At 37.3% G+C, this 27,958-nt stretch overlaps 1 protein-coding gene across 2 annotated transcripts in view; it reads right to left on the bottom strand.

Moving 5' to 3' along the window:
• Positions 1 to 27,958, bottom strand: part of ERICH3 (glutamate rich 3) — a 123,783-nt gene that overhangs the window by 6,298 nt on the left and 89,527 nt on the right. For both annotated transcript variants that reach the window (XM_081490209.1, XM_081490210.1), the window contains 3 exons: positions 26,337 to 26,573; positions 16,013 to 16,456; positions 2,778 to 2,903 (listed from right to left, as the gene is read on the bottom strand). In XM_081490209.1, the coding sequence (XP_081346335.1) occupies positions 2,778 to 2,903; positions 16,013 to 16,456; positions 26,337 to 26,573 (807 nt within the window). The remainder of the gene's footprint in view (positions 1 to 2,777; positions 2,904 to 16,012; positions 16,457 to 26,336; positions 26,574 to 27,958) is intronic.

The raw sequence follows: 27,958 nt of genomic DNA, 5'->3' as shown, positions 1-27,958 counted from the left end.
CAAAGGCATTCCAGACCAAAGGCCAAAGCATTTAAATTTTTCAACTGCAGAATAATACTTAGGGAGATTAGAGCTTCTCAAATGGTCCTCTCAATGCTTTCTATCAATCTAATCTTCTTTGTTTGTAGAAGACACTGGAATAGATTTTACAAAATAAGTTATAATGCCAGGGTGCCAACTTCCAAATGGTATAAATGTATAAAGTAGGCAAGTGTGTCTTCCTCATGGTTTTCTCTTGCTTGCCCTTTTGGCTGCCATCTCACCCCTAACCCATCACCAACAATCTCCCAGAAACCGAAAGCCCTGATCTTACTCACTTCATCCTTACTCTGTTACCCAATCTGGGACTGTCCTATAACTGCAGTTCCTCTCCTAACACCACACGTGACTGTCCTTTGTTCCTTCTCTCGGCCTCTTACCAGCAATTAAAACAAGCCATTATGAAGTTAGACAATAACAGCTGATATTACATTTCCCTTTAAAAACGTATTTGGAAGGTAACTTTTGATATATTCATTCAAAGGAGTAACAGAAACTTCCCCGGGAGAAGGGATAAGCTACCCACTCCAGTTTTCTTGGGCTTCCCTGGTGGCTCAGTCGGTAAAGAATCCCACTTGCAATGCAGGAGACCTGGGTTCGATCTCCCTGGGTTGGGAAGATCCCCTGGAGGAGGGCATGGCAACCCACTCCAGTATTCTTGCCTGGAAAATCCCCATGGACACAGGAGCCCCGGGGGCTGCAGTCCACGGGGTCGCAAAGAGTCAGACGCAACTAAGCACACAGCACAGAAGAAACCTCAGGTCTATCAGTAGGGTGCTGTTAACTTTTATAGGAGGTCCTTAGCATACCACAGCAGTTATTTATTATATTAAATGTAGAGCCAAATGGGCTTCCATGGAGCCAGTTCACCTGAAAGAATATGGTTTGTTTTATTTCATTACAGATTACTAGATTTAAAACAAAGGAATGCCATGAGAAACAACATGTCAAGTCTCTTTAATAGTATATCTATTACTATTCAAATTCCTGCATGAAAGTATACTTCAATAGTCAGTTATAAAAAACACTTAAGGAAAGTCCTCTGTTTTGCTAAGTTGACCTCTAAATTTATGGATTAATTAAAGAGCATTCAGGAATACAGGGTAATAAAATTGCCTAGCCACTATGTAATAATATATTGTGCCTAAATTCTCAGAGAAAAAGTGCTAATGGCACCTAGCTGAGTTATTACACACACACACACACACACACACACACACACACACACACAGGGGGATCAGACATGACGTTCCTGAAGCAAGGGAGAAAGCGTAATTGAAGCCCTTCTAAGAAATATCAATACAAAAACATGACATGTTTTTGCTAGCAACCTCATGGGCTTTTGAAAAAAAAATAATGAATATAAGAAACCAAGGAATATTCACAAACAGGGGCAATTTGACTTAGTGACTGAGTGTGTACTTGGGAGTCAGACAGATCTGGGTGAGAATGCCAGCTCTGCCACATAGTTGTGTGAACTTGGGAAAATTATCTCTAAGCCTTCATTCTCTTACCCATAAAGTGATAATAGCAATCCTTGACTCACAGAATCTTTGTAAGAACAAACCATAAAATGCTTGGCACAGTGCCTGGCACACAGAGAGCTCTAACAAATCTTCCTTCCACATTCCCCTCTCACTGCATACAATATGTGATATTTTCTTGCTTGAATCAGATTTAATAGACAACAACTACTCTGCCTGCATTGCAGAAGTTTGGGGAGGTATATCAGAACTCCTCTGGTTGAATGCCCACTATGAAAGACTTGGATTCCTGAAGCCCAGAGTCCTTCTGCAACTCAGTCCACTCAAGTTTGGGTGTCACCTGCCCCTCTCCACATCCCCTGGGGGAACTTGAGCTCAGGGAGCCAGTCTAAGTGCAAATCATCTGGCTGCTACTATTCGTCTTGAGTAATAAAGTCCTTTTTCTCTGATCCAGGAATCCTTTATCTTCTGATGCATCTGTGAAACTGTCTGGCTGATTTGTTTGCTTGAAAATAGAGTGAAATCTCAAATACCTTACAGAGCTTGATGCCCATCATTAAAAATTGGATATGGGGGGTAATGTGACCACATGATGAATACAGTGAAGCCCCCTCTCCCTCCCCTACTTGCACACACACATACATGTATTCAAATAGGGGTATTTTTAAAAAGTTATCTACTAAATACAGGGAAACCTGATTTCAAGGACACAGGCTGTGTGACTAGATATGTATGAGTCATGGTCTGTTGAGTCACTCTAATTGGCACTTCTGCAGCTGGAATACTCATCATCAAGAGCCAGGTCATTTGCTGATGGCAATGAATTCTTGCCTAATTTTAAAAAATAAGGAGTTCAAATAAATCATCATGAAATGTGTCTGGGCTCTTCAAGTCTCCAATGGGTCAGTTAGGCACATCCACCTAACTGGAAGACAAGCTAAGAAATAAGATTGGTCTGAAAATCTCTACCAATATTTTCTGTTATTTGCAGTCCTTTTTTTTCTATTATCTGAAATCCTTTTTTAAAAAACAAACTCTAGGCACCAATGTATTCAAAAAAAGAATGATAACTTTCATATCTGATGTCAGCTCCAAAGCTCCCCTTAAGTCCTCTCAACCACCTCCTGCCATCACATTCCCTGGTCAAAAAGAAAATAAAGACGGAAACAAGGATAAGAAGATGAAAGATGGAAATGGCGCTGCCTTTTGCAGAGGCTTTCTGAAGATCTTTCTTAGGTAATGATGTACCCTTACCTGCACCTGTGTCAGTCTCCAGCTTCCTTGAGAGCTTCTTTCCTTCATCTATGCTGCTAACACCAGACTCAGAGTCATAGTGGCAGTGGAGGCTAGAGTACACAGCTTCAGCTACTACCTGTTCAACTAATTGGAGACCACATAAAATATCAAAAGGTATTAAAAACAGGTCAAGGGAACATTGTAAATGAAACAGCAGCAAGTGGGGTTAATTTAAAAGCATTCACATTAAGACCCTGTTTTTAAAATGTCAGGATTAAACAATGTTCAAGCTATGATTTCAAAATGAAAACAAAATAGGAAATCATGAAGTAAAGAAATCCATGCAAAGAGATACTTGCATTAAAAAAAAAAAAAAAAAAGGCAACAGCCAGAAGCAGTGACAGATTTGCCAAAGGCACATGCAATGAAATGACTGTAAAGGAATTTAGTTGCCTTTTCCTTTTTAGAAATGTGTTATGGCTTTTATAATCCAAATCATCATTATTCCTTTAGATCTCTAAAACTACCAGAACTGACTATACTATAAGCATTTCATCCATTAGTAGATTTCAGTGATGTGACCCCAACACTCCATGTGGACAGAGCAGAAAAGCTATTGCATAATTCCTATAAATTTCACAGTAAAGCTGCTGTAGACATTTCTGTTTACCTGCACTGATTACTAGCACTGAGCTTTAGGAACGCAAAGACCTAAAGAGATCGAGTTCCATACTAACTGTGTCACCATGGGTAAATTCTTTGGCCTAAGGCTCAGCCTCAGCCTCAGTATACTCATCGGTCTAAAAGATATCTTAGTGATTCTTTGGGAGCATTAAATGAAATAATACCTGTAGAACATGTTTATATTTAACTTATTAGCAAGTGCCTAAGCACCTAATCCTGGAATGTGAAGTCTAGTGGGCCTTAGAAAGCATCACCACAAACAAAGGCTAGTGGAGGTGATGGAATTCCAGTTGAGCTATTTCAAATCCTCAAAGGTGATGCTGTGAAAGTGCTACACTCGATATGCCAGCAAATTTGGAAAACTCAGCAGTGGCCACAGGACTGGAAAAGGTCAGTTTTCCTTCCAATCCCAAAGAAAGGCAATGCCAAAGAATGTTCAAACTACCGCACAATTGCACTCATCTCACATGCTGGTAAAGTAATGCTCAAAATTCTCCAAGCCAGGCTTCAGCAATATGTGAACCGTGAACTTCCAGATGTTCAAGCTGGTTTTAGAAAAGGCAGAGGAACCAGAGATCAAATTGCCAATGTCTGCTGGATCATCGAAAAAGCAAGAGAGTTCCAGAAAAATATCTATTTCTGCTTTATTGACTATGCCAAAGCCTTTGACTGTGTGGATCACAATAAACTGTGGAAAATTCTGAAAGAGATGGGAATACCAGACCATCTGACCTGTCTCTTGAGAAACCTGTATGCAGGTCAGGAAGCAACAGTTAGAACTGGACATGGAACAACAGACCGGTTCCAAATAGGAAAAGGAGTACGTCAAGGCTGTATATTGTCACCCTGCTTATTTAACTTCTATGCAGAGTACATCATGAGAAACGCTGGGCTGGAAGAAACACAAGCTGGAATCAAGATGGCTGGGAGAAATATCAATAACCTCAGATATGCGGATGACACCACCCTTATGGCAGAAAGCAAAGAACTAAAGAGCCTCCTGATGAAAGTGAAAGAGGAGAGTGAAAAAGTTGGCTTAAAGCTCAATGTTCAGAAAACTAAGATCGTGGCATCTGGTCCTATCACTTCATGGGAAATAGATGGGGAAACAGTGGAAACAGTATCAGACTTTATTTTTTAGGGCTCCAAAACCACTGCTGATGGTGATTGCAGCCAGGAAATTAAAAGATGCTTACTACTTGGAAGGAAGGTTATGGACGGCCTAGATAGCATATTAAAAGCAGAGACATTACTTTGACAGCAAAGGTCCGTCTAGTCAAGGCTATGGTTTTTCCAGTGGTCATGTATAGATGTGAGAGTTGGACAGTGAAGAAAGCTGAGCGCCGCAGAATTGATGCTTTTGAACCGTGGTGTTGGAGAAGACTCTTGAGAGTCCCTTGGACTGCAAGGAGATCCAATCAATCCATCCTAAAGGAGATCAATCCTGGATGTTCATTGGAAGGTCTGATGTTGAAGCTGAAACTCCAATACTTTGGCCACCTCATGCGAAGGGTTGACTCATTGGAAAAGACCCTAATGCTGGGTAGGACTGGGGGCAGGAGGAGAAGGGGACGACAGAGGATGAGATGGTTGGATGGCATCACCGACTCGATGGACATGGGTTTGGGTAGACTCCGGGAGTTGGTGATGGACAGAGAGGCCTGGTGTGCTGCGATTCATGGGGTCGCAAAGCGTCGGACACGACTGAGCGACTGAACTGAACTGAAGCACCTAATGGGGCTTCTTTGGAGGCTCACATGGTAAAGAATCTGCCTACAATGTGGGAGACCTGGGTTTGATCCCTAGGTTGGGAAGATCCCCTGGGGAAGGGCATGGCAACCCACTCCAGTATTCTTCCCTGAAGAGTCCCCATGGACAGAAGAGCCTGGTGGGTTACAGTCTGTGGGGTTGCAAAGAGTCAGACATGACTGAGTAACTAAGCACAAGCTCCTAATAAATAATAATAGATGAAATAATGAGCATGTTTATTGCAAATATTATCTCCCACCTTGATATAATTCTAGGCAACCCTGTAATAGCCATTAAGTTTGTCTTTAGTTTCTGACACATCCCTGTCTACATCCCTTGCTTATCATCTGGTGACCCATGTCTCTAAATCTCTGACGGCTATCATTACGCCACTTCCTGGTTAACAAAAGCTCACAAAAGAATACTAGACCTAAATTATCCCTTTTATATAAAAACATAGTTTCTCCAAAATATCCTCCCTCTCTATCTTTCTCTCCCTTTCTTTCTTTGCCTCCCTTCTGTCTTACTTTCTTGCTTTCTTTCCTCTCAGATAGTCTGATCCAGTTGATCCAAAGACTGTTCTTCAAGAAAAGCACAACTAGAATGTGATCCCTTGCTCAGTTTAAGGTGAGTTGCTAAGAAGCAGTTAGTTACTTACTCATCCCTCTGTGTTTGGAAACAAACAGTGAGATATCTGGTTCATATGGCTTTCAGGGAAAAAATGGAATGACTTACCTACATTAATCTTAAGAGAAAAAAATGTGGAAGTGGAAAGAAGTGCATCACATAGGTCAAATGTATTCTCTGTAAAAAGTCTTTGAGCATCAGTTTTCCTCACTCATCCAATCCACCAAATACAAAAAGGTGGTTTTTTTTTTTTATAATAATATGGCTTAGAGATGACATCAACTCATGACAATTAGGTTATCATTTTTTTTAATCAAGTAGATCTTTATTTTAGTAACTTTATAACATAGTATATATAAGTTAGATATCATCTTTCCCACTATACTAATGCTGGCACTGTTTAACTAGAGTCTAAATAAACAGTGTTTTAGGTCTTTGTGTATAAATCTGCTTGACCTACTAAGCAACAGAAATCCCAAGGTTGGCAGGAAAGGAGGGTGAGGGGGAATCTGATTTGGTATCAATTACTGAAGGTCTGTTTCATCAGAGCCAACAGGACATCTAGGCTTTTCCCCAAGTAGTCCACAGGCTATAAAGAAATATTGTTTACTATACAGTTACAGAATTGTTATGTTGTATACCTGAAATTAATATAATGTTGTGTGTCAATGATACCTTAATAAAAAATTTGATATGATTTACAATAATAATAACTAAAATAAATAATTAGCAGCTATTGAACCAAAAGACTATTCTAAGAAGCCAAACAGTACTAGCATAATCTGTAAATTACAGACTCACTCAGAATTTCCTGAAGCATGTAGTCCTTCTTTCTCAGGACTGGAATCACCACTTGCCCACGTCAGCTAGCTTGCCCCTGTAGGGTTAGGCTTTGGAAGTCGACGAGCGCCTGTACAGTTAGGTGCTGCCTGCTTCAGATTCAGCAAAAATGGTACACTGGCCTGAGCATCAAGGATTTATTAGGTGTGAGATCAGAAAAGGCCTCACTTGGTCATTTTTTTCTCAGATGTTCTTCTGAAACTGAAACTTAAAAGCAAGACCTCAGCCAGTGTCTAACCTTGACCATTTCCCACCTACTGTAAGGGAGGACTGTGCATGCGGAGACTCCTGTGTCAGCGGTGTGACACATCACCCTGCTTCCTCTATCTATTTAGCCCTTCATCCCTCAAGGCTCTGCTCCTTCCCCTTGCTATAAAGATGACCATTAAAAGCAAAGAGAACTGTCAGTTCCCACAGCATCTGCAACAAAATGGATGAGGCTCATACAGAGAATTTCACAGGAAAACATCTTTTCCACTCAAATGCTATAGGATGTTTCGAGGTGTTTTTAAAATACCAAAATATTATTACATTGCAGTATTAGTTTTCTATTATGAAAACAAATATTTTTAAAAATAATATATGTTACTTTCCCCAAGTATGAAAAGAGTACATATTCACTACTTGAAGCTTGAAATAATAATAATAAAAAAATACAGAGACACTACAACTAAATACAACAACAATATCCTAGTTTCGCCATTCAGAAACAACTACTAGTCAACATTTTGTCAGGTTTCTAAGTTTTTTTTTTTTACTCTACTACTACTATAGATAACATTTTGCATCCCATTTTATTCATTTAGCAAAATATTGTGACTGTTTCCATGTATCATTTAATAAGAACTATTCTTCAATAACTGTACAGAATATTCTAATAAAGTTTTACTAAAATTTGGTTAACCAATTGCCTGGTGTTAAATGTTGAATTGTTTCCATTTTTTGTGATTATAAAGCTACTTCAAATATAGCTCATAATTATTTTATTATTTCTGACTATTGCCTCAGTATAAATTCCTGGAATTGGAGTTATTGGGTCAAAGAGCATGATAACTTTTAGACACTTTTGACATATTTTTCTCTATGTTCTTCAAAAAAGGAGATATCAATTAATAATTTCACCTGTAATGATAAGGGGTCTTAAGTCCCTGTACTATTGCTGACAGTTTCTCAGTTTCTACCAATTCCTTCTAAATTTGATAATTTAGTAATTGAAAAGTGGTGGCAAGGATATGGTTTTCAATATTAGCAGGCAAGCTTTCTAAATTCATTCCCTTTCCTCTGCTTCTTTTGAAGCTAAACAAACTAGCAATTCTGTATCAGAAGAAAGTTTTGCCAAGAATTGTTTATCTGAATTTTAAGAGCCTAAGAAGGCCATAAAAGCAGAGTAAATCCAGGTTTATTCCAAGTTCCCGGTCACTTTGAAAACTCTGACTGTTCTTTGATCATTTTTTGTGTCGCCAATCAATTATCTTCCCAGCAACTCACCATAACAAACTTCATAACTAACATCATCTACCTACACAGTGAAGCTGTTCGTATGTTACCTTTGTCATTGAAACATGGCTTACAAAAACCCGGGATTAATTACAACTCAAGACCACACCTGTTCAAAGATAACAGATTCAGAAAGCTAAGGTCTATCCTCTACACAGTGGCAAGAATAATCTCTTCAAAACTTTCAGCTCATGTCATTTGTATGCTCTAATTTTTCCAGTGACTTCCTATCGCAGAATAAAATCCTCCTAATGGCATAAAAGTGTTTTTTTCCCTCTGGCCTCATCTTCTCCCACTCTCGGCTTGTCCATTCTGCTCCTGTCACACTGACCTCCTTCCAAATTCTTCACTCAAAAACTATGCTCCCAATTTAGACTCTGCATTTTCTGGGCTCTCTGCTTCTTGTGCTGCTTCTTCAAACGACAGAGTGACTCACCCCTGAACCTCATTTCCCTCTCTGCTCAAATGTCCCCTCACTGAGAGAGGCCAGCCCTTAAAAACACTACCCCTTCCTCAAACCATCACTCTATCTCCTTACCTTGATTTTCTTTTCTGCTAGCACTTAGCCCATATGCCCCATTACACATTTGTTTTTCACTTATTGGGCATATCTCTTCCCAGAATATAAACTTCAATATAGGCAAGCACTTTGTTATGTTCACACCGAGAACAGTGTGGCATAAAACAGATACCTAGCAAATATTTCAGAAGGAATCTATGAAAACCAACAGCTATATGCTTTCCCAATTCACTCAGAAATTGTATTTAGAACTGCAACTCTTAATGCATGATTTTCTTGTTCTTTCATCAAGACCATTATATCCTGCCTACATGATGATAAAATCGCATTTTATTTAAATCCTACTATTTAGGTTTATATTACTTGGCCAAGCACTTTGAAAGTGAAAGTGAAGTCACTCAGTCGAGTCCGACTCTTTTCAACTCCATGGACTGTAGCCCACCAGGCTTCTCCATCCATGGAGTTCTCCAGGCAAGAATACTGGAGTGGGTTGCCATTTCCTTCTCCAGGGGATCTTCCCCACCCAGGGATCAAACCCAGGTCTCCCGCATTGCAGGCAGATGCTTTACCCTCTGAGCCACCAGGGAAGCCCATTCAAATATTAAAGTATAAAATGCCTACTGCTATATACATTTTACATTATATAATACTTTATTCTTAATATTTTCTTTATATTCATAATGTATAAATTATATTAACTTCACAAATTAAGGCACATGAATTATTCCACCATGAGAATACAATGTGTCACAATGCATTAAGACAGCTTAAACTAAAAATAACAGAGAAAAATAAAGACATTTAAATAACACTATGCTCTATAATACTGAATTAACTCCCAAGGACACTATCTCATTGTAGCTAGCAACTATAATCTTTTACTTTACCCACTTCACTGCATACGACTTATCTTTTCTATAAATTCACCTGATTTTTTGGTGGACTGCACAAAACCTAATTAAGTGTGACATATTATAAAATAGTTAGAAGGAAGCTATCACTTTATGTTATCAACATGAGAGGTATGAAGGCATTAAATGCAGTACTTTGCAAATTTACCCATTGTTACAAGTGAAAACAATTCAGATTAAGTTATATTAAGTTAGACACAACAAAACATCATTAATTGTGTGTGACTTTTTTATGTTCTTAACATAATCACAATTTTTATTCGAAGTCTAGTGGAAAATGATTAATTCAGTGCTATGCAAAATGAGATAGAATCTTTTACACATTATCTCAGCTCCCATTTCATTTCAACCTAAGGTTCTAATCAGGGAGCTAAGTAAAATATTAAAATATACACATTTCAATCTTCACTAGCCTTCTGGTTTAATTTATATAAGCTATGTTTTGCAGCAGAGTCACCTAAATGACCTTCATTTCAAGCACATAACTTTGGTTCCATTCCTTTCTCCCTCAGCCACCTAACTGAAGATTTAATTAAGGAGAAAGAACCATCATAACCTCTCTGCTTGGCATCAATATAACACACGATGCATTCAAGACCTGGTTTATTTTATCTGAAATTTTCTTAGGAATGTTTACTCATATAAAGAATTTTGAGAATATTTGTCATTACCTTTAACCTATTATTTTAAATATTTACAAATTTATTGCATCATTTCCTTGAGTTTATTTTAAAAACATCAGCACCCAACAGTCATTAATCTACTAATCCTTAAAGGTTTTGATACCATAATTCTTTTACATTATCCTGAGTATTTTACAAGGTCCTTGTGCTATTTTGCTTATAAATGTCTTATTTTCCACTGTACTTTAATCTCTCTGCCTTTAGGTCTCTCTAACCTAGAAATTTTATTCTTTTGTGGAAGATAGACCATAAAACAAATCTACCAGTTCTTATGCAGAAAAGCAATATTTAAGAAAAGTTGCAAAGTTATAAGAAACTAAGGCAATACAGTGGCATAAAATGTACAGTAAATAAGAATAAAAGTACAGTTATATATGCAGATATGAAAAGATATTCAAGATATAGTGTTAAGTGAAAAACAAGTTATAAAACAAAATGTATCATGTTTCTATCTGCATATGAAAATGACATCTGTATATATGTAATATGATACATTTAGATATGTTTATATAGAGAGAAACTTTTCTGAAATCATCCACACAAAAAAATACTTATCCACAGTTATTGCTCAGGAAATAGAAAAAAGGCCAGGCAAGGAAGACCCTAGCTTTCATCTTATTCTCATCCATTCTGTATTATAAAAACTTTTCAACCAATCTTTTATAAGAAAAAAATTTTTTTCAAAAACTTTAAAATATCTATTACCTTTGACCCAGAAATAAAACTTCTTGGAAACTAGCCTAAGAAAATAATTATTAATTTTAAATTATCTTAGGTAATAAGATATTAGGGTAATTAAATAGGGGAAAACTTAGGGAAGTAGTAAAATTATGAAAAAAACACAGGATGGACTAATACACAGACATTAAACATATTCATGAAGATTACATAATAACATAAAAATGCTTATGATATAAGGTTAGGAATAAAAAGCAAAATACAACATTTTATAGAAATATGGCAACATAGCTTTGTAAACGCTAACTTTAGAAATAAAAAGCCTGATCAAATGTTGAAAGTGATTTTTGTGTGTGATAATTCACAGATATTTTGAAGACCAGTTTTCACAATCTCCTAAATGTTATTTTGAAGCTATTAATGAAAACTAAACACCAAAAGAGGTCTGGTACATACATACAGTTCAGTTCAGTCACTCAATTGTGTCTGACTCTTTGCAACTCCATGGACTGCAGCACACCAGGCCTCCCTGTCCATCACCAACTCCCAGAGCTTGCTCAAACTCATGTCCATTGAGTTGGTGATCTCATCCTCTGTCGTCCCCTTCTCCTCCCGCCTTCACTCTTTCCTAGCATCCGGGTCTTTTCCAATGACTCAGTTCTTTGCATCAGGAGGCCAAAGTATTGGAGTTTCAGCTTCAGCATCAGGGTCCTCCCAGTGAATATTCAGGACTGATTTCCTTTAGGATGGACTGGTTGGATCTCCTTGCAGTCCAAGGGACTCTCAAGAGTCTTCTCCAACACCACAGTTCAAAAGCATCAATTCTTCGGTGCTCAGCCTTCTTTATAGTCCAACTCTCACATCCATACATGACTACTGGAAAAATCATAGCTTTGACTAGATGGATCTTTGTTGGCACATAATATCTCTGCTTTCTAATATGCTGTCTAGGTTGGTCATAGCTTTCCTTCCAAGGAGCAAGGGTCTTTTAATTTCATGGCTGCAGTCACCATCTGCAGTGATTTTGGAGCCCCTAAAACTACAGTCTCTCACTGTTTCCATTGTTTCCCCATCTATTTACCATGAAGTGATGGGACTGGATGCCATGATCTTCGTTTTCTGAATGTTGAGTTTTAAGCCAACTATTTCACTCTCTTCTTTCACTTTCATCAAGAGGCTCTTTAGTTCTTCTTCACTTTCTGCCATAAGGGTGGTGTCGTCTGCAAATCTGAGGTTATTGATATTCTCCCAGCAATCTTGATTCCAGCTTGTGCTTCCTCCAGCCCCATGTTCTCATGATGTACTCTGCATATAAGTTAAATAAACAGGGTGACAATATACAGCCTTGACATACTCTTTTCCCGATTTGGAACCAGTCTATTGTTCCGTGTCCAGTTCTAACTGTTGCTTCCTGACCTGCATACAAATTTCTCAAGAGGCAGGTCAGGTGGTCCGGTATTCCCATCTCTTTAAGAATTTTCAAGTTTGTTGTGATCCACACAAAGGCTTTGGTGTAGTCAATAAAGCAGAAGTAGATGTTTTTCTGTAACTCTCTTGCTTTTTCTATGATCCAATGGATGTTGGCAATTTGATCTCTGGTTCCTCTGCCTTTTCTAGTTCCAGCTTGAACATCTGGAATGCTCACACTTCACATACTGTTGAAGTCCAGCTTGGAGAATTTTGAGCATTACTTTGCTAGTGTGTGAGATGAGTGCAATCGTGTGGTAGTTTGAACATTCTTTGGCATTGCCTTTCTTTGGGATTGGAATGAAAACAGACCTTTTCCAGTCCTATGGCCACTGCTGAGTTTTCCAAATTTGCTGGCATATTGAGTGTAGCACTTTCACAGCATCATCTTTTAGAATTCTATGTAGCTCAGCTGGAATTCCATCACCTCCACTAGCTTTATTTTAGTGATGCTTCCTAAGGTCCACTTGACTTCAGACTCCAGGATGTCCGGCTCTAGGTGAGTGATCACACCATCATGGTTATCTGGGTCATGAAGATCTTTTTTGTACAGTTCTTCTGTGTATTTTTGCCACCTCTTCTTTATATCTTCTGCTTCTGTTAGGTCCATATAATTTCTGTCCTTAATTGTGCCCATCTTTGCATGAAATGTTCCCTTGGTATCTTTAATTTTCTTGAAGAGCTCTCTAGTCTTTCCCATTCTATTATTTTCCTCTATTTCTTTGCATTGATCGCTGAGGAAGGCTTTCTTATCTCTCCTTGCTATCCTTTGGAACTCTGCATTCAAATAGGTATATCTTTCCTTTTCTCCTTTGCCTTTAGCTTCTCTTCTTTTCTCAGTTGTTTGTAAGGCCTCTTCAGACAACCATTTTGCCTTTTTGCATTTCTTTTTCTTGGGGATGGTGTTGATCACTGCCTCCTGTTCAGTGGCACAAACCTCCAGCCATAGTTCTTCATACATTAGGTCATAAGAAAGTCATAAACCTTGCCATCTAGTGTTGAACCCATTTGAATGAAAATATAACAAAATGTTTTAAAATTATAGATGTGATCAAGTCAAGAACACATATTTCCCATAGTAGTTGAGAAGAACAATCAACCTATACTCTTTTCATTTCACAAATCCAGAGGGGAAACCCACTCTTTTCCAAGTGACATGATTCTAGTCGAATGCTTCTATTAGTCTTTCCATCACCTAATTAGAGCCCATATTATGTGCAGATTATTTTACAGAAAGCTGTCTATTTTCATAATTCCAAGTAAACAATCTAGTTTTCTGATGTGGAAATAAATGAAATAATAATGTCAACATTGCTACTGAACTTTAACATTCTACCTTTTGGTTCAGCAGTTTGCTAAATTGTACAAATTTCTAGATTATATTCCATGTACCAGAATTGAACTATGAGATCCAAGATCAAGCATTTGAATTATTTTATTAAAGAGCTTCAAATGTATTTTAATAAGAATCCTAACTCACATATGACAAAATCATTTGAAAATGTAGGGGGTCTTAGTGGTATAATTCTAGGGCAGAGGTTGGCAAACTTTTTCTGTAAAGGGCCCGAGAGTGAATCCTGAGGGTTTTGTGGGCCATAAAGTCTCTGTTGCAACTACTTAACCAACTTGCTGACCTTGCAGAGCAAAAGCTGCAACTGAGAATATGTAAATCAATAAACATGACTCTTTTCAATGAAACTTTATTTTCTGGAACGGTAATATGAATTTAATATAATTTTCATGTTATCAGATATTCTTTTGATTTTTTCCAATCATTTAAAAATGAAAAAAATTTCTTAGCTCACAGGCAATACAAAAAGAAAAGCGGTAGGCCAGATTCAGCCTGTGGGCTGACGTTTGTCAAACCGTTCATTCTAGAGTTTTTGTTTAACTTATTCTAAGCTGATATCCCTTGCTACTTCCCCCTATTCAGCATGCTTTTATCCTCCTCCATCCCACCTTCAAAATCTTATCTAACCTTTAAAGTCTTCCTCAAATATGTTCTTCATGAAAACTTTCTAGGTGTCCTTTATCAAATGGGCCTTCTCTTCCTTTGAAACTGCATAGCATTTGTACTTTCTCTGGTTTTATACGTGACTACTGACCTTGTCCAGTTATGTATGTGCCAAGCCTTCCTCTTAACATTTTGTGGATGAAACCCTCTCTTCAGTTCAGTTCAGTTCAGTTGCTCAGTCATGTCTGACTCTTTGCAACCCCATGGACTGCAGCACGCCAGGCCTCCCTGTCCATCACCAACTCCCAGAGTTTACTCAAACACATGTCCATTGAGTCGATGATGCCATCCAACCATCTCATCCTCTGTCATTCCTGTTCTCTCTGTTCTCTTCCTGCCTTCAGTATTTCCCAGAATCAGGGTCTTTTCAAATGAAACCCTCTCTTACACATTTCTTATTGACTGTGGTGCATGGCAGAAGGTTAATGATGATGGTTGAATGGAAAGATAACCATTTGACATCCTCAGTTCCTGGATATGAGCCCCAGTGGTTTAATAACAGCTTTTAAGTTTCTAAAAAAAAATCATAGACATTTAAAGTATTCATAAGATTTAAAACATGGATGGATTTTAGTAATATTAAAATGTGACAACAAATTTTACCTTTGAGTCAAAAAGAATGCCCACCGTGTTGGTAGAGAAGACAGATGGAGAGATGGGAGAGATATAAGGCATGGGGTGAGAGCCAAATATCCACAGGACACAACTCAAGTCCTTTAACTGTCCTCCTAGTGTTGAAAAAAGCATCAGACCTTCCACTGCCTGTGGTATCAGGGCCTGATTATCCTGGGACACGTCTTAGGACTTTCTGTGTCACATTGAACTTCCTATATACCCAGGAAATCCCTGGATCAGAAAGTTACTCAGCTTCAGACAACTCAAAATGAAGTTTGGAGATTTGTATGAAATCTTTAAATTTTCATTTAACTCTAAATTCCTACTGCACAGATGCAATAGGAGATGTTCAGAAACTGGAGCCGCTCTCCTTGAATTCACATCCTAGGAATCTTTCTTATTATCTGTATGATCCTTGACATCTTACTTAACCTCTCCAAACCACAATTTTGTCATCTGTTAAAAAAAGAGACAATGACAAGAGAACCTAACTCATGGGGATATTGGACTATTGTGAGGATTAGGCGAGTTTCTATATGTAAGTACTTAGCACTATTACATAGGAAGCATCTATCAGTGTTAGCTATATATACAGATGACTGCATATTTAGAAAAGAACAAATAGCATTGCTAATGTTAAATAACCTCTAAGAAGCCACACATACCCTTGCCTTCAGACATGTATTGTATTTTATTTGATTCTTGAGATAGAACTGCCATAGGAAGGAATTACAGAAAATAGGAGACAAGCTATATAAGAATTATCAAGTAATTTTTAAAATGCAGTAGAAGGAAAACAGCAAGCTGAAAATACATGTATGGTTATGTGACATAGAGAGAAATAGGAAAAAAATGAATCCTTCTGACATTATCACAACAGTATTTCCCAAGCTTTGGCAGAATGCAGTGATCAAGATCAGGTTCCATGCACAGGGACAATGGCAGGTCAACTCAAAGGCCATACTTACCACCTTTATCCACCCTATGGGGACCTGTCTTTTTGTCCTTCACCTTAGCAGTGCTTTCTTCCCAAAGCTTACTCTTACTCTTTTCCTTTTCTTCCTTGGAAACATGTTCCCTGGACTTCTCAAATAAGCTCTCTGCAATCACTCCAGTTCCTTTCTCTGCTTCTTGTTCAAGAACATTCTCCAAATTTTCCTCTGTCAGCAGAGGCTTGGTCTCCACACCTGTTTTTATTATTTCTTGTTCTTCAATTTCTGGAAAATCCTCAGTTGGAAGGTAGGTTTTTCCTGGCTTATCATTTTCACTCAACTCTTGAGAAGATGGACTTCTGACATTTTCATTTGGACTGTTTTCAGCGTGGGTCTCCCGGTCCCTCAGTGCAGATTCATCTTCACTAGAACTAGAATATGGATGACTTCTGGATGAGGTTGATGAAGCAGTTTTTCCATCTACGAAAAATAAAAATGATATCATCATTGTATTTTCATAAGGGGAAATTTAATAATTATTGTGGGAATTATGTTCATAATTAATCATATTAACATTTTAAATATAGTTCAGTAGATTTGATTCCCTTTTCCCATTTATTCCACATACTTATCATGATAAAGAAAAATCTAGGTAATCTGTGAGTCTATAAAAGATTTTAATAGAAAGTCACATTTGAAAACAAATAGTATTTATTTTTTGAAAGCCATCTCATTGGAAAAAACTGTTTTGTTATAGAAGAAATGGAATAGTCTTTTACTGTTCAGCAGGAGCACTTATTTCATTATCATCTTGGGTAGCCACAGTATTCTCTGTACATAAAGTTTACATTTTTATCTATTGCAACACCCACCATACTAGTATAGTCTGGTAGCTGAGTATGGTAAAAATATCCGTCGTTGTTGTTGTTCAGTCACTCAGGTGTATCCGACTCTTTGTGACCCCATGGACTGCAGCATTCCATGCTTCCCTATCCTTCACCATCTCCTGGAGTTTGCTCAGATTCATGTCCACTGAGTCAGTGATGCCATCCAACCATTTCATCCTCTGTCACCTCCTTCTCCTCCTGCCCTCAGTCTTTCCCAGCATCAGTTATCTTTGTATTTGCATAATACCTAGATACTTAATAAATATTTTGAAATAATGCTTGTGTGTGTGTGTCTGCACACATGTGTGTGTGTAGAAGGAAATACTGTCTTTTTTCGAGCTCCCCAGAAGCAGATACTGAGATGAGGACGCACAGGCAAGTGATGTATTAAGAATATGCTCCAAGAGAAGTTCTTCCAGTGCGGGGGAAGCAGGGAAGGGAAGAAGTCAATCAAGGGAGCTATTTCAAGCAACATCTCAGCCTCAGCCCAAACTCAGGGGAAACTCTGAAGTCTAGATTATATTAGAATTTTTCCTCCCTGGAGGACTCTGGGCTCTCACACTTAGACATGGCTCTCACAGTTAGACATGGTTACAGGCCACCCTGGGGGGATATAAACTCCTTGACACTTCCAAGCTCTTTGTGCCTGAGGGTGAAGCCAATCCAGTAGCCCAGGGCTTTCCTCTGAAGAAGACAGAGGATGCAGAGCTGGAAATGGGCACACAGAATCTGTAAAAGAGATTCTAGGAGACTTATGAAGTACGCTGATGTGATGCTACAGATACTCAGTCTAGAAACTTACCGCAGCCAAAAATGGTTTAGCATTTGCTACCTGCAAATGCTTTAGTATCTCCAAGACAATCACACACACACACTGACTCTTATAAGGAAGATGTGCTGCCTAAATGTCACGGCATACACTGCTGTGGGCCAGAAAAATACAAACTTGCCTTTGATTGTTTTTTAACCAAATAGATCCATGTTTATAATTGTTTTTTACAGAATACATTATTTTTTTTCCAAATGAAAGAGCCCACACTTACAAGCTGCTTAGCTTTCTTATTTTTCTCTTCTCTGTGTGCTCTGGACTCTTTTTTTCTGTTTATTTCTTTTCTGCTTGGCAGCTACCCAGATTGCTGTAGAAGCTGAGGCAGAGTTTAAGGGAAGAAATACCTGTCTTTACTCTTATCCTCTTTCCTCCAGCCCCAACGGCTCTCCATGACAAGGTTTAGCATTTTAAGTATAGTCACTGAGACATATCAGAGTCTCCGCAAAGATTTCAGAGATGCTACACAGCAGTAAAAAACAAACTCCAAAAAGCCTTTAAGCAACAGAACCCCTTAAGTACAATTCCATTTGTTCTTATCACTCAACTACCTTGACAGGCACCAGATGACCACTGTTTCTCAAAGGAGTCACATACTTCAGCGGCTCATTTTTTATCTCTGTTGTATAAGAACTTGATGTGCTGTTTCTCGGTGGGGAATGTACCGATCAAGGACAGACGTTCTCTATCTTATTTGCACTAGTTGAGAAACTTCAGGGATTATGATCTTCCCCTCTCTTCAGTGTTTCACATTTGTTATTTTTTAAAAAAGGGAAACAACTCCTGTTTGCTAGTGGTTTGATCAGTGGTTTTCATTAACTGCACAATTAGCTAGGACACAATGTTATATTGATACTTGTTATACATCCAAAAATATCCATATCTACCATTTGAATGTTGACATGAAGATGCTCACTTTTGGCTCTGAGTATTGTTCGCATAATTTAAAAAATGAGGGCTCTGCTTTCTTTAGCAGCTTCTATTAATTGATTATTTTATTTCAAAGGCTGAAATGAGCTCTGGTTCAATTTTGAGTCAGTCCTTAAGAGAAGAAAGATCAGCAGAATGAATGGCGAGGCTATCTGACCTCCCTTATAAACTGATTTCAGTTTTCAAATTTCTCTCCAACCTCCTTGCATAATCTTGTTTCACTCTCATTTCTTACTTTCATCTTCATACAGATGCTGGGGCAAGGCTTTGCCTACAAAAAAGCTCAAGATGCTTTAGGGCCATGGAATGGGATTTTCAACACTAATTTTATTTATTCTCTTAGAAATAAAGTTTTTATGTAAAAATTTTTATATAAAGGAAGTTTGAGAGCAGATATGTAAATTGTAATTTTTTTCATCAGGAGGGAAAAAATTTGTATTGGAGGCATGTTAGGAGACAGCTCTGTCTCCTATCTGGAGTAGGAAATGGCAACCCACTCCAGTATTCTTGCCTGGAAAATTCTATGGACAGAGGAGCCTGGTTACAGTCCATCAGGTCGCAAAGAGTCAGACACAACTGAGCAACTGAGCATGCACTGCCTCCTGCCAAAATTCCATTAGTCTCTTCAACACTCCTTTAGGTACTGATACTAAGAATTTACCCTTGGTCTCCATGGTATGGACCTGACCTGCACCCATTCCCTGAGTCCTCTGCCAAAGCCATCATGTTTGGTGCCACAGTTCTACCTCCTAAGAAGGATCTCTAACTTCTCTCTCTGAACATTCAATCAGACCCCAAATCCCTTCTATCTTTTCTCTTCATGTCATCATAACTACTCAGTGATAACAATTTCTTCTTTTACATCACTATTTCATACAACATGAGATTGAGAGAAAACACTATGTTTTTCTTTAAGACAACCCTAGGTGCTCCAATCATGACTAAGCTACTCATTACCTACGACTTTGGTTATGCTACTTCTCTAAGCCTCTGTTTTCTTGGCTGTAAATTCTGCCTATTTTTCTCAATAAATAATTACAGATATTACATGATAAAATTAATCTTACCAAATCAAATAATAATTTCTTTATGATTTTCAGTCTTCTTCTCTAATATCATACATAATAGTTCAGTTGCTCAGTCATGTCCGACTCTTTGCGACCCCATGAACCGCAGCACACAGGCCCCCCTGTCCATCACCAACTGCCAGAGTCTACCCAAACCATGTCCATTGAATCGGTGATGCCATCCAACCATCTCATCCTCTGTCATCCCCTTCTCCTCCTGCCCTCAATCTTTCCAAGCATCAGGGTCTTTTCAAATGAGTCAGCTCTTCGTATGAGGTTGCCAAAGTATTGGAGTTTCAGCTTCAACATCAGTCCCTCCAATGAACACCCAGGACTGATCTCCTTTAGGATGGACTGGTTGGATCTCCTTGCAGTCCAAGGGACTCTCAAGAGTCTTCTCCAACACCACACTTCAAAAACATCAATTCTTCAGTGTTCAGCTTTTTTTATACTCCAACTCTCACATCCATACATGACCACTGGAAAAACCATACCCTTGACTACACAGACCTTTGTTGACAAAGTAATGTCTTTGCTTTTTAATATGCTGTCTAGGTTGGTTATAACTTTCCTTCCAAGGAGTAAGCATCTTTTAATTTCATGGCTGCAATCACCATCAGCAGTGATTTTGGAGTCCAAAAAAATAAAGTCTGACACTGTTTCCACTGTTTCCCCATCTACTGGCCATGAAGTAATTGGACCGGATGCCATGATCTTAGTTTTCTGAATGTTGAGCTTTAAGCCAACTTTTTCACTCTCCTCTTTCACTTTCATCAGGAGGCTCTTTAGTTCTTCTTCACTTTCTGCCATAAGGGTGGTGTCATCTGCATATCTGAGGTTATTGATATTTCTCCTGGCAATCTTGATTCCAGCGTGTGCTTCATCCAGCCCAGCATTTTTCATGATGTACTCTGCATAGAAGTTAAATAAGCAGGGTGACAATATACAGCCTTGACATACTCCTTTTCCTATTTGGAACCAGTCTGTTGTTCCATGTCCAGTTCTAACTGTTGCTTCCTGACCTGCATACAGGTTTCTCAAAAGGCAGGTCAGATGGTCTGGAATTCCCATCTCTTTCAGAATTTTCCACAGTTTATTGTGATCCACACAGTCAAAGGCTTTGGCATAGTCAATAAAGCAGAAATAGATATTTTTCTGGAACTCTCTTGCTTTTTCGATGATCCAGCGAATGTTGGCAATTTGATCTCTGGTTCCTCTGCCTTTTCTAAAACCAGCTTGAACATCTGGAATTTCACAGTTCACGTATTGCTGAAGCCTGGCTTGGAGAATTTTGAGCATTACTTTACTAGCGTGTGAGATGAGTGCAATTGTGCGGTACACTTTGAGCATTCTTTGGCATTGCCTTTCTTTGGGATTGGGATGAAAACCGACCTTTTCCAGTCCTGTGGCCACTGCTGAGTTTTCCAAATTTGCTGACATATTGAGTGCAGCACTTTCACAGCATCATCTTTCAGGATTTGAAATAGCTCAACTGGAATTCCATCACCTCCACTAGTTTTGTTTGTAGTGATGCTTCCTAAGGCATGATAAGTATATTCTAATAAATTTATTTCTTGTGATTTCACCCTGTACATTATATTAGGAATAGTAGTCACAGTTACCATTTAATGAGGAAAATAAGACAAAACCTGGTCATGATTATGCACCTACTCTACACCAAGCAATGAGGTAAACACTTTACAAGCAACTCATTTAATCGGAAGGAATACTCATCTTCTTTTTTTGATCTAGAAGGTAAAAACTACAGAAGTTAAATAATATATACTGTCCATTAGCTATAAAGGAACAACTTTTGTAAAATACTACTTTTGTAATGAGATGTTTCCACACGTGTTCAATCCCTGGGTCTGGAAGATCCCCTGGAGAAGGGAAAGGCTACCCACTCCAGTATTCTCGCCTAGAGAATTCCATGGACAGAGCAGCCTGGTGGGCTACAGTCCATGGGGTTGCAAAGAGTTGGACACAACTGAGCAGCTAACACTTTCACATTTTCAATGACATGTTTGTATTTGGTGTAAGGGAGAACATATGTCCTCCCTTGATAATGAAATGAGTTCATTATCAATTCATCAGTAAGATAAATATATACATTACTTTGTAAGAATAAATATCTAAAGTAAATTCAGATGTAGCAGGAGAAGAAGCAAGCTTAAAAGCTCCTCCATATTTATCTTTAATTGGGTTTTCTAAACATTAATTTGAATACTTAAAATACTGAGAATATAATCAAATCATGTATCACATTGTGCTGCTTAAGTCTTTTTCAATTTATCCATTAATCTAGTCCACCAGCCATGCATTTCACAAGATTTTATTGAGTGTCTCAATAATGCCATTGCCATGTACAAGGCAGATTCAAAACTGTAGAGAAACACTTCATAGAAAAGTAATTTATGTGAACTAAAAGATGATGCTGCATTTAAGTATCCATCTGAAAGCCATGACTTCCTACTTCAGTGATCCAAAAGTGAAGATAAAATGAGGAATTCTCACAGTTAAGAAAAATTAAAATGTGACTAACCATGCAAAAAATGCAGGTATAGTTTCTGACCAAAAGCTGTGTACAATCGTCCCCTAACCCTCTCTGTCTAAGGATTACTGAAGTCCACAGAGTGTGGTTTCAGAGCATATACAATTTCAACCTAGAAGGAGCATCATTCCCTCATATGCATCTCTTCAAGCCCCTAGTCAGACCCAGAAAGGAAGAGTGAGATATCTGAAGTACGTCAAGTAGAGAATATTTTTATGACACTGAGATTTTTAAAGTATTTAAGGCCGACTGCTTCAATAGAGTGAAAAATAGCACAAGTAAAATATTATCTTTCTTACTAGAAAAAATTGCTTTAATTCTTGTTCCTTTCTTTGTATTATGGGAACAGATTCCACCTCTCTCTCTCTCTTTCTTTCCCTCCGCTTCCCCTCTGTTCTCTTTCTCATAAGGAGCTACTTAGTCTTTACCTCTTACTCATAGGTACTATCATCCAAACTGTCCGCAAAAGTCTATTCTCAGCAACGTGACACTTTCCCCCGCAACCTTATAACATTTATCTATGACAATATATTTTCAAGTGGTGAATTAGCTCCCGGGGTTGTCAACACAAACGCAGAGAAAAGGAAGCTGTCATTCTTTTTAAATGAAGGGAAGTCTCACACATCATTCCTAAAGTAGGGTCTTCTCTTGGTGGGCGCTCAGTCCCTAGCACTCCATCACTTGCGAGCTGCTCAGCACAGGGTGTTCATCAAGGCAAGCCGATGCAATTGTTCGCTGGCAGTTTAAATGGGGCCGACTTGTCACAGGAGTGACAGCCTGGGCAATTGTTTGCCCTCTGGGAACAGGTGCAGGCAGGTTCAAATGAAACACATCCAAACACTAACAGCAAGATTCTTAATCATGTCAGTAAAAAGGATGTACCAGTGTCTAGGAAGCAGTGGTCACAATATGCCTTTTAGACTTTTGAAGATGAAATGCTGTCTGGCTTTTCAATAGGGTGTACCAAGGAATCTATTACGTCATTATCATTTTTAATACACATTTCTTGTTTGCCGGATGAAATCTCTAATTCTGATACTCTGCATGCTAAAGAGTATGTTTTTGAATAACACAGGGTCAGGTTATCAAAATAATGGGATGGAAAATAAAAGAGCCTGGAGGTGGAAGAAAGAAATGGTAATAAGCAATGAGATTTTTACTTCAGAAAAATGGCAAAGTTTAAATGTAAATATCAAGAATGCAAAGGAGCTCTTAAAAAGGATTGTTCAGAAATGTCATTACTGAAAGAAGAATAGTTAACCAGTTTAATTTTGGGCTGTTAAATGTCCAAACATTGTGGACTAGATTCTATATGTTCTGATAGTTTTCATTACATAACTATTTAAAATATTATGTATTCTATACCTATGTTATGCAGCTAACTCTATACAATGTTTTGAATAAAATTCCGATAATAATCACATAGTGTAAATGTAGCTAGATAGCATGGCACTGACAAAAGTATTTTAGGACTTTTAGTGTTAATCAAGTAATTCTTAATATTCACAAAATATCCTTTAGGAAACTGTATCTGTGAGAAATAACAAAAACAACACAGTCTTAGCTTTTGTAGTATAATTAATCTGTGTGTTATTAACTTGGGTGATTAATTTGAGGGGCAAAATTTAACACACATGAAACTGTAAGCGGAAAATGAATTATGGCATGATAGAGTTTCATAAAATAAAGAGCTCAGTGAAGGCTGTGGAAGTAGGAGAGTCTCATGGAAGAGGCGGGCAATGAACTGGAAATGAGCAACAGGCCGGGGAGTGGATCAATGGAAGAGAAAGGTAAATTTAGGTAAAATTAAAACTTTTCCATTTTATTTTCCTCTGTCTAGAAGCAAAACAAAACCCCAAAACAGAGGCTAAAAAATAGAATAAGATGAAGAGCTCAAGATAAATGCCTCTAAAATCTACATTCTTAAGGAAACAAAATCATTTTATTAGAGGGATTTGCATTAATTTTAGATAAGTAGATGTTGACTGATTTGGAAAAATGTTACATTGTTTTTCTCCAAAATCCAGGCTCTGAATTTTGTGTCTTGGTTCCACCACTTTCCAGCTGTGTGAATTACTTAATCTCATTATTTCCAAGTTTCTTTACTTGTAAAATGGAGGCAAAAAGTACCTGCTTTTTTAAAAGTTGTTTGAGATAAATCAGATAATTCACGTAAAATATTTAATACAGAGCTCAGCACAAAATAGAGTCTTATAAACAATACCTATAGGATACTTTCCTAAACATAGGATTCCAGTTATTTAAATGCAAGCAGCATTCAATGTTAAAGCTTACCCATCATTGTCAGCTATTCAATAATTACAGGTCTAAATGATTAAAGCTTTCCCTCCAAGTAAAATTCAAGTACTGCATATATCTTTGTCTGCTTGAACACAAAAAAAATTATTCTATCTTGGAAGAAATTCGTTTGATCCCAGGAAGGAAGTCAATTATGCAGTATAAAAATAATCCTCAGATGATCATATATTGAAATAATGTACTGACTCTTTATAAAATCAATAGATGACAATTCCTCACCATCATTGAAGAGGTAAAAAATTGAGTTCCTCTTTGTTTTGACTAGATTATATTTATACACAAGCACATTTTCAATCTTTTTCCAGGTTCAAATATAGTTTCTTTAAAATAGGATTCAGGTGACATCACTTTTCCATAGAATTCTTTTAACTTTTTCTATATCATATAAGAATATAAACTTAAATTCAACATTTACATTCAAAATGAGAAAAGAAACATATATTAGGCATGCCTAGAAATGTAAAATGAAAAGTACTGAGAAATTTAAAAGGCCTAATTTAAGACTTTACAAAAAAATTTTCAATGCCTGACTATTAATATACAGTAGCTCTTTCAACTGTAATTTAAATGGCAGCAAATCTTTTCAAATGTACTGAAAGTTAAAGTCATTCTAGTTTTTCACATTGTGTTTTTCACATTGCTTCACTCTTTGCTTTGACTATCGGAAAGTTCAGGATTAAAGTTTTAACTCAAGGGTAGTCATGATCCCCTGTGCAGCTCCTAGCAAAATTATCTTCTCTCTTGCTCTAAATAATTTCTGTTCTATATGTTATTGCCCTGTGTATGTCTGCATGAAATTTTAGGATAGGTTTTCTTAAATTCTTTCTTGAAGAGGACAAAGTGACAAACTATTTGCTCTTGTGATTACTTTATTACTTAATTTACTCTTATTTTGTATAATTCAAATATATTCCTTGAATTCAAACTTTTGATATTTTTCTACAGGAAAAAATTTGAGAGGTGAAAAATGGAGAAAATGAACAGCAATTCAAAAACTCATAATAATGTGACCTCATTGCTCTAGTCTAAAGCAAACTCCATAGACATACACACACTTAAATATAAGAGGCTATTATTATCACCAATAAAATGCCCAGAATGTACCAGGGAAGATATTTCATTTATTTACTAAGACCCACATACCCTTGGCCAAACATTTTCAAGGGATAAAACCAGAAATGGGTTCCTTCTTTGGATGTTATCTTGGTGACTTAACATGTTTTAAAAGATCTTAAAAATTCAAGATATGCCACAGATGATGAGGGTTTTTTATCTACCTGAAATATTATGTATTTTTCCTATGAAATTCAGAGTCATTTTAGGCTTGAATATTGTAAAGGGGAAATTTTATCAATCTTTCCATAAACTGATATACCTGTATCTTGTGTTCAAAGTAAATTAAAAAAAATGAGCATAAATAAGGGAGAAATTTTCAACTTTCCTTTAATTGAATAGGAATCACTTTTCATTTTCCGAAGCCAAGAGAAATGGTCTATATGTGTGTGTATATAAGAGAATATTGAAATTTTTTTTAATGAGGTAACTTCTAAGTAAACAGGAGATGTGTCACTACAACTTTTACCTGACACCTTGCTGAAAAATCCCAGCAAATTAAAGAGAAAGGATTCCATAATGGGTATCTATGGAAGATAGGTTGACCAGCATCTTCTGGTAAGGGTACCACGTTCTAAACAGTCTTAAAAGAGGATTATCTCATTAAATATAAGGGTAAGTACACTTGCTAAACAGCCTATGTCACATGATAAGCTAAACAACTTGCCTTGTTTATCATCTTCCAGTTCACTCTCCGAGCACCCATCACCCTCATCTTTCACACTGTCATCAGCATCTGCTGCCTTCCACAAAGAGGTTTCACTTTCCCTTTCAGGGTCTAAATGATCTTTTTCATCATCTGAGGGTGACTTTGACATTTCATTCATTTGATCATCAGCCTGTCCTTCTTCATTAGCTTTCTCATCTTGTTTCTCCTCGTCTGCTTCAAAATCTTCTTCATATTCTGAGAAAAGAAAATTTCCACTATGAGAATGAAAATAGAATCCCTAATACTGAGCCCATTTCACTTTAATGAGGACTTTGACTCCATTATCCTCTGCTCTCTGGGCCTTTCTTTACTTCTTTTTCACACAATTAGTGAACATGGAAAACTAATAGCAAATGATCAAAGAGAGCAATCAGTTACATATACAAGAGCACTAAAGAAATGAAGCTCCAAATGACAAGCCTGAAACCTAATAAAAGCTCATTTACAAATGGACATCGTCATCTACAATAACCAAAATGGACAAGAGAAGAACTTGATAGAAAACAATAAATTAGAAATAAATTAAAAATGAAGAGAACAGGATTATAATAATGAAAGTTAATTTGGAGATCCAGTGAGGTCATATTTTATAGGAAGAATGTTCAAAATATTTGGATATCAAGTTAATGAATAGTGAAGTAGAAAAATTCAATTAATCAAGCCCAAAGGCCCTGAGAAGTAACACTGTGAATAGTAAATTCTTTGAGAGCAGCAAATGGACATCAAAAAGGCATTATGAAGGATTCTATACCTGGGCTAGAACTGAAATCATATGCATTATTCATTACTACAATCAATAAAATAATTACATTCCAAGGATAAAAATTCTTATAAAATAGAATATTCCTGTCACAATCATGAATTTGCTTCATTCCCTACAGAAGTGTAACACATCTGCAGCAGGAAAAGGAATCTGTCACATCAGATAAACGCCATCTGTCCCCTGTGGTTATAATTTTTCACCTTTCATATTTAATTATTCCCCTTTTTCTTCCACTAAAAACTAAAAATCTTGAAGTGACAACATGCCAAGGATAGAGAGCAAAAGGATTTCATGCAGAACCAATTAAGCAAATAAACAATTATCTTTAAAATAAAGATTACAGGGAAAATAAAGTTTTCCCTTTTTCTGTGTTTTAGTTATTAGATAGTCTGGTTTCTTCTCCAGTGGTGGGGGTCTCTTGGGTAATTACTTGAGAGTGGTCCACTCTGCCACAATGAGAGAAACTTAATTCAGAAACGCATGCCCTATGCATATGTAGAAAGCTCTTTTAATGCAGAGAAGGTACGAGGGTCATGTTAGAAGAAAAGTGAAATCAAAAACTGTAACAAAAAAGCAAACAAAGAGAACTCGTGAGAATATTTTCATGAAAGAGAGTTAATATGTAGAAAGAGAAATGCTAATTATCAGTAGGACAAAATTATAAAATAAGAAGGAAGATGAAAAATTTAGTTTATATTGCATAATGCAAACAGAAAGTACTAATAAAAACAAATACCTTGATTCAAATATTTCAGGCCAAGTAAGAGGATAGCTCCTCACTTGGTCCAGCAAGGTTCTCTTTATTGAGAACTTCCCA

This window comes from Giraffa tippelskirchi, chromosome 5, assembly GCF_054371585.1.
Source record: "Giraffa tippelskirchi isolate mGirTip1 chromosome 5, T2T-mGirTip1v1.2.pri, whole genome shotgun sequence".
Classification (NCBI taxonomy): Eukaryota; Metazoa; Chordata; class Mammalia; order Artiodactyla; family Giraffidae; genus Giraffa; species Giraffa tippelskirchi.
This window is presented reverse-complemented; position numbering and strand designations above follow the sequence as displayed.